Source organism: Coregonus lavaretus, assembly GCF_964263955.1.
Source record: "Coregonus lavaretus genome assembly, chromosome: 36".
Classification (NCBI taxonomy): domain Eukaryota; kingdom Metazoa; phylum Chordata; class Actinopteri; order Salmoniformes; family Salmonidae; genus Coregonus; species Coregonus lavaretus.
The window spans coordinates 3,995,412-4,006,769 of NC_140023.1; the positions used below are offsets into that span (position 1 = coordinate 3,995,412).

The window sequence follows — 11,358 nt, forward strand, 5'->3', positions numbered from 1 at the left end:
AATCAAGTTGTAGAAACATCTCAAGGATGATCAATGGAAACAGGATGCACCTGAGCTCAATTTCGAGTCTCATAGCAAAGGGTCAATACTTATGTATAAGGTATTTCTGTTTGTAATTTTTTATACATTTGCAAAAATAACCTGTTTTTGCGTTGTCATTATGGGATATTGTGTATAGATTGATGAGGTGAAAAAATTAATTTCATCCATTTTAGAATAAGGCTGTAACGTAACAACATTTTGAAAAAGTCAAGGGGTCTGAATACTTTCCGAATGCACTGTAGATAACAGCCATGGAATAGTGTGACATTTCAGCTCCAGCTGTCAGTAAAGGGACAGTGTAGGCATTGATCAGTTCAGTGAAGTATGGAATGGGAGAGTTCTGATAGCGGCCTGTACATGTCATGGGAGTGTTCAGTTTGTGGCAGTTGAGGGTTTCCCGTCCAGTAATCTACTGTCTCTAAAGTGTCTGTTTCTGTGTTGTATGCTCAAATGAACATTTCCTTTTTGTCTAGTTGTAAGATCTCCAATGTGTTTTATTTGATTGTTACTCTTTTTCAGTATATCAACTATGTCAATCCATTTTGCAGCTCATCATATGGCATGCATCGCCAATGCAGCCATATGCCTACAGTATGACGGCATTACTGGCACCTGTCATCTGAAGTAGAGAATAGCTAAACTCACATTTCCATGTTGAGCTACAGTGGGGGAAAAAAGTATTTAGTCAGCCACCAATTGTGCAAGTTCTCCCACTTAAAAAGATGAGAGAAGCCTGTAATCATCATATGTACACGTCAACTATGACAGACAAATTGAGAATTTTTTTTCCAGAAAATCACATTGTAGGATTTTTAATGAATTTATTTGCAAATTATGGTGGAAAATAAGTATTTGGTCACCTACAAACAAGCAAGATTTCTGGCTGTCACAGACCTGTAACTTCTTCTTTAAGAGGCTCCTCTGTCCTCCACTCGTTACCTGTATTAATGGCACCTGTTTGAACTTGTTATCAGTATAAAAGACACCTGTCCACAACCTCAAACAGTCACACTCCAAACTCCACTATAGCCAAGACCAAAGAGCTGTCAAAGGACACCAGAAACTAAATTGTAGACCTGCACCAGGCTGGGAAGACTGAATCTGCAATAGGTAAGCAGCTTGGTTTGAAGAAATCAACTGTGGGAGCAGGGGCGGTGTGTTCATTAGGGCGATATGGGCGACGCACTGCCAAACGGGAAAAGCAAGGGATTTTTTTTCTAATCAATTATATCACGGCAACAGTAGTTATCAGTGTTCTAATCTAGACGTCTGATCTGCCACTAAATGTCCAATCAGGCTAAAGTCGTGCTTCAAATGGCCCCGCCCGTTTTGGGGCGATTTCAGTCAGGTTGAAAATCGCCCAGAAGTCTCTCATAGCCTCTCATGTAAAATCTTTTTTTTTCAAATATCAGAGCTTTCAATACAATCTCTATGGGTTTCTGAGGGCTTGCACTTACGCGCTTTCGTCATACGTAACATAACCATGAACGTAACTAAGAAAAAAGCGGGTAGCAGCGTCAATCAATTCACGTACTACTATCAAGATGGCTATAGCGTTCAGTGCAACTCGATTGTCTCTTTGAAAGAAGTTCACATCAAAGACCATTCAAAACGAGCTACTGGAGTGTATGCTAGCGGTCATGAGGGAACATATTGTGGAGGAGGTGAAGTCGGCGAACTTCGTAGCTATCCAAGCTGACGAGACCACGGACGTTTCTACACATACACAGCTGGTGCTGAGGTACATAGATAGCAACCACAGAGTGCAGGAGCGCTTTTTTGAGTTCCTTCCCATCTCGGAATCAACCTCAGTCTCAATCGCCAGTGTGCTTTTGGAGAGACTGAAACTGAGAGTCAAACTCATTGCGCAAGCTTACGATGGAGCCAGTGTGATGAGGGGAGAGAAGGCTGGTGTGCAGCAAAAGGTACGTGAGCATTTCAAGAATGCCCATTACGTGCATTGCTATGTGCATCAGCTGAATTTTATGCCTGATTTCAATGAGAAAGTCATTGACCGCTTTGCTGCATTGAAAGAGAGAAGAGAACAGTTTCAGTACAAGTAATGTAGCCTCTCTCTCTCTTTGTCCCTCCCTGTCTGTCTCTTTAACACACACACGCCCAAATCAGTTCACAGTTGATGTTGTTTAAAATAGTTATTTTTCATTAAAAAAAAAGTAAAACTTTTTTTTTACAAATCTATACAATTGGCCAGAATATGGTTGTTCATATTTACAAATCTATACAATTGGCCAGAATATGGTTGTTAATTTTTACAAAGCCATACAGATAGCTGTGTTTACCTTTTCTAGAAATTATTTTCAAATTCTGTTTTCAGGCAAAATGTCTATCACTGTTCATTTTCACAAATCTATACAAGAGGGCAGAATATGGAAGTGTATAAACATTTCCTATTACCAATAACTTGCATCAATGTTTTCAGTAGCCTCTATCAAAAGCTCCTGCTTGCTTGTTGTGAATTATGCTCAGGTGCACATATTTCCAATTCAACCATGAGGCCTTTTTGAAGCAAGTAATGTGTATATCAGTATTGACTTATATGCTGCCCCTGTCTTCATGTTGTTGCTGGACATATCTTTTTTTAAATGTGTGTAGGTCACCTAAATCATCAGAAAAATTGCCCCCCCTGAGAATTTTTTCAGGAGCCGCCACTGTGTGGGAGCAATTATTAGGAAATGGAAGACATACAAGACCACTGATAATCTCCCTCGATCTGGGGCTCCGCGCAAGATCTCACCCCGTGGGGTCAAAATGATCACAAGAACGGTGAGCAAAAATCCCAGAACCACACGGGGGGACCTAGTGAATGACCTGCAGAGAGCTGGGACCAAAGTAACAAACCCTACCATCAGTAACACACTACGCCGCCAGGGACTCAAATCCTGCAGTGCCAGACGTGTCCCCCTGCTTAAGCCAGTACATGTCCAGGCCCGTCTGAAGTTTGCTAGAGTGCATTTGGATGATCCAGAAGAGGATTGGGAGAATGTCATATGGTCAGATGAAACCAAAATAGAACTTTTTGGAAAAAATTCAACTCGTCGTGTTTGGAGGACAAAGAATGCTGAGTTGCATCCAAAGAACACCATACCTACTGTGAAGCATGGGGGTGGAAACATCATGCTTTGGGGCTGTTTTTCTGCAAAGGGACCAGGACGACTGATCTGTGTAAAGGAAAGAATGAATGGGGCCATGTATCGTGAGATTTTGAGTGAAAACCTCCTTCCATCAGCAAGGGCATTGAAGATGAAACGTGGCTGGGTCTTTCAGCATGACAATGATCCCAAACACACCGCCCGGGCAACGAAGGAGTGGCTTCGTAAGAAGCATTTCAAGGTCCTGGAGTGGCCTAGCCAGTCTCCAGATCTCAACCCCATAGAAAATCTTTGGAGGGAGTTGAAAGTCTGTGTTGCCCAGCGACAGCCCCAAAACATCACTGCTCTAGAGGAGATCTGCATGGAGGAATGGGCCAAAATACCAGCAACAGTGTGTGAAAACCTTGTGAAGACTTACAGAAAACGTTTGACCTGTGTCATTGCCAACAAAGGGTATATAACAAAGTATTGAGAAACTTTTGTTATTGACCAAATACTTATTTTCCACCATAATTTGCAAATAAATTCATAAAAAATCCTACAATGTGATTTTCTGGATTTTTTCCCCTCATTTTGTCTGTCATAGTTGACGTGTACCTATGATGAAAATTACAGGCCTCTCTCATCTTTTTAAGTGGGAGAACTTGCACAATTGGTGGCTGACTAAATACTTTTTTCCCCCACTGTATATGTTCTCAATTTAAAATGATACCAGTAGACAATGTATATGAGGCACACCATATACCAGATTTTGTAGATTCCTTTTAAGTGCTGAGGCTATAGGAGATGAACATTACAGGTAACGTATTATGAGGTTAATTTTATTTTATTTCACTTATGTTGCTCCTACGGCACTAATCTGGTGAGCACCTTTGGAGCTCCACCCAAGCAAGGCATTTGATTGGTTTGATGTGTTGCGAGGCGTCACCAATTTACACCGGGTTCCAATCCCTCTTTAGCTGATTTCTGCAACTGAACTTCCCCAGGCTTACCGTTTTAGGGAAGCCTGGTTCGTGACGAGGCTAGTGTGGAGCTAACCCATCACTTCTTTATATTATACCCCCTTTTCAGATCTTGTCTCATCGCTGCAACTCCCCAACTGGCTCGGGAGAGGCGAAGGTGGAGTCATGCGTCCTCCGAAAAACATGACCCGCCTAACCGCGCTCCTTAACACCCGCCAGCTGAACCCGGAAGCCAGCCGCACCAATGTGTCGGAGGAAACACTGTTCAACTGGCGACCGGGGTCAGCCTGCACGCACCTGGCCCGCCACAAGGAGTCGCTAGAGTGCGATGAGCCAAGTAAAGCCCCACCGGCCAAACCCTCCCCTAACCCGGACGACGCTGGGCCAATTCTGTGCCGTCCTATGGGACTCTCGGTCACGGCCGGTTGTGGCACAGCCCGGGAATGAACCCGGGTCTGTAGCACTGCGATGTAGTGCCTTACACCGCTGCGCCACTCGGGAGGCCCTTAACCCATCACATCTATCGGCTTTATGTAAATGTTCCACATTATGAAAAGTGCTTCAAATAAACAATTGTGCATGAGCAGGAATACAAAAGACTACCACTAGAATGTCAGAACCTTTTCAGTTGAAATACAATGGAGAAAATCATATAATTCCAATCTCAATCAAATCCATGTACTTGTCAAATAAAACATAAAAGCAACTCATTTTTAGATAATATGGGATGTATGGGAGCGTCAGAAGTGCACTGGGGCAGCAGGTAGCCTAGAGGTTAAAAGGTTGCTGGTTCGAATCCATGAGCCGACTAGGTGAAACATCTGCCGATGTGCCCTTGAGCAAGGCACTTATCCAGACCGCCTTACAGTATTCTCAGAGGTTACCTAACGTGGACCTTGCCGTTATATCTCTTGACGCCGAAAAGGCCTTTGACCAAGTTGAGTGGCCCTATCTATTCAAGGTCCTACAGAAATTATTTAAAAAATATTGGAGATGGGTTCATAAATTGGATCCAGCTTTTATATAGGAACCCCTGTGCGAGAATACTCACTAACCAATCAATGTCGCCCCGATTTAACCTTCACAGAGGGACAAGGCAGGGTTGTGCGCTGTCGCCTATGCTCTTCGCCCTAATTATTGAACCTCTCGCTCAAGCGATCAGATCTCATTCAGCAATACACGGCTATAATACTAAAGATACTCTAAATAAGATTTCCCTATACGCAGATGATATTCTCCTCTATGTAACAGAACCCCAAGCTAGTATTCCAGCTATTCTTGAGGTGATTAATTTGTTTGGTACCTTCTCGGGATACAGAATAAATTGGAACAAGAGTGAATTAATGCCCATACGGTTGCAAAACAACTCCTGGCTAGAACATCTTCCAGTTAAGTTATCTTCAGAAAAATTTATCTACCTTGGAATTGTAGTTACCAAACAATACTCCTTACTATTTAAAGAGAATTTCCCTTCTCTGATGCAAAATCTCAAGGCAAACATAACATTTTGGAGAACTCTCCCAATTTCTCTGCTCGGAAGAATTAATGCCATCAAAATGGTCTTCCTCCCACAACTGCTCTACCTATACCAGAACATCCCAGTATTCATACCTAAATCCTTTCATAACCAACTGGACTCTATTATCAATCCTTTCATCTGGGACTATAAAACACACAGGATAGGTAAAAAACACCTATGTAAATCCAAGATGGAAGGAGGATTGTCTCTCCCAAATTTTATATTTTACTACTGGCCCGCTAACCTCCGCGCTGTTACGTTTTTGCTGGATGACGCACCCCCGCCATCCAGCTGGCTTAGCATGGAGCGGGAGGAGTGTCACCCCTTCTCTATTGGTGCTGTGATTTTGTCACCTGTCGATCTGGAGATGTCACTTTATCGTAACAATCCTATTATACATAGCACAGTCCGAATCTGGAAGCAAATTAAAGTCCACTTTGAGCTTAGACCAATATCATTCATGCTCCCTGTTGCCAGGAATCCCTCCTTTGCACCCTCTAACCTTGATAACACCTTAGAGCGATGGGGAGAGTTGGGGATAAGTACCATAGGGGATTTATATATAGAAGGGACCTTTGCTTCCTTTGAATCGCTGAGGGAAACGTATAACCTTCCCAGAAGTAACTTTTTCAGATACCTACAAATTAGAGACTAATGCTAAACCTTCCATGTTTGACGGATGCATAAAAATATGCCCCACCTCAGACAAACTGATATCTCGTCTATATGACGCTTTTCAATCTGTTAGCGCACCCTGTACTGATGCCATTAAGGCAAAATGGGAGGAAGAACTAGGGACTGATATTTCGGTGGCAGACTGGGAGGATAGCTTGGAGTATATCCACACCTGCTCCATTAACTCCAGACATCGTCTCATACAATTTAAGGTATTACACAGATTACACTATTCCAAAACTAAACTGCATAGGATATTTCCTGATACATCCCCTATGTGTGATAAATGTCAGGCTGAGCAGGGTACACTACTCCACTGCTTTGCCCTATGCTCTAGTCTGTATGGTTATTGGTGTGGAATTTTTGGGGTCCTCTCTGAAGTTCTGGAGACTTCAATAGACCCAGACCCGCTTCTGATAATCCTGGGAGTGTCCGATTCCCTAAACGGATTAACCAACTCCCAAAAACAACTAATCTCTTACAGTCTCATTTCGGCAAAAAAATTAATCTTGTTGTTTTGGAAAAGGAGGGAAGCGCCCTCTACCAAATTATGGCTCAGCGAATTGGCAAACACTGTACACTTAGAAAGAATTAGATATATTCTGAACAATAAATTATCAACATTTGATCAAATCTGGCAGCCTTTCCTCTCTTACCTGGACCAGTCGGCGCTGTGAATTTGTACTTTTTAACACACTCTCAATTGTCATATTGTAATCTACCTTTGGGCAGCGTGTGCTGGCCCCGACATTCGAGCAGTCGGGAGGGGAATAGGGTGGAATAAAGGGGGGGGAATAAAGGGGGGTATAAGTGGGGGGGGTTACATCTACCCTTTTTCTTTCTACCTGTCCCTGTTCTATATGTCTTGTTTTGTAATATTTGTTTTGTGTTCAGAACTCTGGGTCTTGTTGTTCATGTCTGTTCTCTTATGTTTAGATAAGAACTGTACACATGTCTTTCATACCTATACACCATTCTTCTGTGTTCAATAAAAAATATTTGAACAGACCGCCTTACAGGAGCGATTAGGGTTAAGAGCGTCTACTAAGATGTAAATGTACGGTACCTGTGGCTGTAACGCACTGCAATGATGAGGCCCAACTGTAGGTGAGACAAACAAAAGACACACACTGTAAGAACTCTACACAGAACAGGGCTGATGCTACATGCCTTTATCTGGAGGTACTGCTTCAGTGCAAAATCAGATCCACATTTGTTTTCTGTTAAGTTCTTATAGTTTCAAAATCAAAACCCTAAGCTTAAATATGAAACTGTGTTTATTTGAAACTGTGTTTATGGACCATCATGTATTATTTTATTTCACTTAAAAGAAGGACAGGTGCAAACTTTGTACAGGTTCAAAGGCTAAGTTACTGTGACCCACAGCCTATACACACTGATAAGATCAGTCCCAAAGAACACCATAGGCATAATCTGGGCTAGACAGATCTATTAGCACCTCTGATTTCTATGCTTCTCTGCTCTCCCCAAGCTAATAATAGTCCATTATAATTTGAAGCAGCCAGATCTGTTTTAGTAACTCATTCAGAGTATGACAATTCTATTTTTGCAACCAACCAACATCACCAAAGGGTCACCTAGGGGCAGAGCTTTGTATGATTGTCTTGGTTACCTGCCAGACTTGGGACACAACCTAGAATTCAGTCCAGTTATTGGGTACACACAGCAGACTATGATGCCAACCCATCTGGCATAGATTTACCCAGACTGATGCCCATAATCCGCTCAAACTGCAGATGACTGAGCTGATTTCTCTCATTAGAATAGCATGTAGAATGTCAAAGATGGTGTAACAAACGCAGTGTTCAGGATACCTGTCGGTGTTGTGCTTTGTCCCTATGAGGGAGGTAAATCAAGACTGCCCTCTAGCTGTCACTAACCATGGTAAGATGGGAAACATGGTTAAAGCTAAAGAGAGCTAATCAGTTGACATACACTAGCCTAAATCATACTACACATGGCCCTGTAAACACACCTTCATGGCAGCCATGGCCTGGACAGTGAGCCCCAGCCTTGTAGGGGTGAGAGCAGCCAACATGGCGTTAAAACGTTTGCTCTTGTTCTGGACAGGAGAAGAGTACAGCCCATCTGCCGACACACAGCCAAACCTGGAGCAGGAGGGTCATAAAACACATTGATGCTGCATCCTTTACACTGTACACAGCTAGGCATAATTCAAGTGAGGACATATTCCAACGATGTCTGGAATGCATTCAACTTCCAAAGGCAGTTATAGAGAACTGTTCACTGACCCGGCAGTGGAGCACATAATATTCATATGTTATATAGAAATACAATGATTACAGTCCACTCACTTGCTGAGTAGGTTCTTCCTCGGTATCCTGACATTGTCGAATATCAAGATGCCATTGTCAACCCCGTGTAAGCCTGTGACAACACACACACACACACACACACAGCATGCCTAAGTGTCAAATGTTCAATAAAAATCCACATATTAATACACAACTGTGTGCATTTGTGACAATAATAATTGTCTCACAGTATCATATTCATGGCACACAGTTGGAAGAAGAACACTGCTTGCAGGAAAAACAGGCCATTGAAAACTAGCTACCTTCTTTGTGCTTCATGTCAATGGCTGTCACTCCAGGATTCATGACTCCATGTCGGTCTCGGATTGGGACAATGAAACAGTGAGGACCTATGGGGATGAATACAAACATTGAACATACATTAGTAAATGCACAGGGGCTGTTGCTAAACACAATCCATAGCAGACAGACTGTTGTATTGAGTGAGTCCCACCTTGGGAATCTCCATTGATGATGAGCTGAGCGAACACGGAGGCATAATTCCCCTTCATGGAGTTTCCGATGTACATCTTCTGGGCATCCTCACACGGTGTGTGGATGATGAACTCCTGAAGGCCAAAAGAGAAATGGATATAACTAAATATGATCAGTAAAGAAAGGCCCATGACCTGCATATTTCACATACATATTGATATAGTTGTGTAACTTTGTAACACAATATGATCTAGTCCACTGTGTTACGGATTACGTACAACAGACTGTATCATTTGGGGTATGTGGTATAATGTCCTCTGCACATAGTGGAACTAATTATGATACACTGTAACTAAAGTGGAATTTCATCTTAACCCAAATGACCGGTACAGTAGGTCAATGTTGAGTGGTGAAAAGAGGTTGCTGCCGTGTTGAACCAATCAACTGCCCATCAGTCCAGAATTCCTCATTACCTCAATGGTGTCACTTGATTTGTGAGTGTGTTATGCATGTTATTAAGCTGACCTGTGTAGATGGCTCGTAGCAGGCCTCTGTAAGGATTCCCCGGACGTTACTCCCATGACCCCTCTCTGTCATGGCAAACATCCCAGTGAACTCCGAATCCTGACAGAAGTTACACCCAGTCAAAACAATTGTGATGAAGAGTTGACAAAGGATTAAAAATTAAAGGCTAAATCCATTGTTGTATCGGATAAATAACAACATCCAATGGCACTATGTGCTGTGGATGAATGTGAATGTGTATGGCGGAAAAAGCTATGTGCAAGTGCATGCATGGTAAGAATGTAATGACAAGAGGCAGACATTGGGACAAAAGCTGTAAATGATCTGTTACATTACTTTGCATGTGAGCTGTGTGAGTGACAGTGGACACGTACCGTAACCGGGAGATACCATGTTTTTTTCTGTTCAGGGCTTCCAAGGTTTGTGACTGCACCACCAAACAAGCCACAGACCACACCCAACTGTGGACCAGAGGGGAGAATGCCAAAGAGCACAGTACAGACAGCCAGTACACACAGCCTACACAGTGTAATCATGAATTTGGTTATATAATTATATAATGCTTACCTTACTATGCCTATGACAAGCAATGCTTACCTGTGTGAGTGTGTGTGTGAGTGTGTGTGTGTGTGTGTGTGTTGGAGCAGTCAATTAGCATACCTTTACTCCAGTGGACATATCTGCAGAGCATATCAGTTCCGTGATACCCAAGCTCTTGGCTATGAAGCCTGGTTGTTTCTCTTTCATCTAAAAACCCCTCAAGACATACAACTCAGTTTCATATCTGAACAACACCCAGACAAACATTCTGCAATGCGTGAGGTGTAAAACTGCTATCAGTTGAGGGGTGTAAAAGACTGAATTTGTTCACCTGATCTTTGAGGTGATGTCGCATTAGTGGCCTCGTTAAGATATACTCCAGTCTCTCCACCGTCAAATCTCTATTCTGGTCCAACGTGAGACCATAACTGTAGAATAAAGATGTGTTACATTTTAGTATGTGATAGAACTAAACATGAACAGTGAATTGAACATGAACATCGCAGCTGTGAAATCAGCTTTTTTTTTTATCCAGATGTGCCCGCGACGCTCAACAGCTGGAAGCCGCACAAGCCCTTTTCCAACCGCTGAAAACTGTAGATAGATACGTAAAATTGCATGTCCTTAAACCTTAGCTATCACAGGAATATGTCGTGATGATCAACATATGATAGAAAAGTTGGATAAAACCACCAGTAAGAGATCACGAACCTGCTAGTTCGAAAGGGCTCGCCTTGGGATATTTCTTCACGAATATGATCTTTGGTTTCCCAAAATTCACCATCGAGGTATCTTGCAAGACTACTTGGAGTAGATTTGTCAGCCATTGATGTCTCATATATCCTCTCTTTTTGGGAAATATCCACTGTCAAGCAGAGCACACAGAGCACAACCAGACACAACTGAATATTGTCACTTTCACAGTCAACTTCCGCGTCCGGATGATGTCACTATTTGTGCAGCTGAAACGTGTACAAAATAATACATGGTTGCGATTACACAGGCAGCCCAATTCTGATATTTTTCCACTACTTGGTTTTTTGACCAATCATCAGATCTTTTCACAATATATATATTTTTATCGGATTCCTCAAAATACAAATTTGTGATTTTTTTTATTGGGTTATGGACACGCAGCAGTATCATACATTTTTTTACATTTAACATTTCTCTCAAAATGAGAAAGAAGATTGTTTGAGACAGACATGTATTTT

At 42.3% G+C, this 11,358-nt stretch overlaps 1 protein-coding gene across 1 annotated transcript in view; it reads right to left on the reverse strand.

The window, feature by feature from the left end:
• The window catches only part of acoxl (acyl-CoA oxidase-like), a 49,704-nt gene extending 38,640 nt beyond the window's left edge, over nt 1-11,064 (reverse strand). The window contains exons 1-10 of the mRNA XM_084153490.1: nt 10,856-11,064; nt 10,476-10,572; nt 10,265-10,351; nt 9,979-10,065; nt 9,605-9,703; nt 9,099-9,213; nt 8,908-8,994; nt 8,645-8,717; nt 8,305-8,437; nt 7,375-7,409 (exon numbers count right to left, since the gene is read on the reverse strand). Of these exons, the coding sequence (XP_084009616.1) occupies nt 7,375-7,409; nt 8,305-8,437; nt 8,645-8,717; nt 8,908-8,994; nt 9,099-9,213; nt 9,605-9,703; nt 9,979-10,065; nt 10,265-10,351; nt 10,476-10,572; nt 10,856-10,971 (929 nt within the window). The 5' untranslated portion in view covers nt 10,972-11,064. The remainder of the gene's footprint in view (nt 1-7,374; nt 7,410-8,304; nt 8,438-8,644; nt 8,718-8,907; nt 8,995-9,098; nt 9,214-9,604; nt 9,704-9,978; nt 10,066-10,264; nt 10,352-10,475; nt 10,573-10,855) is intronic.
• Nucleotides 11,065-11,358: the final 294 nt, after the last annotated feature.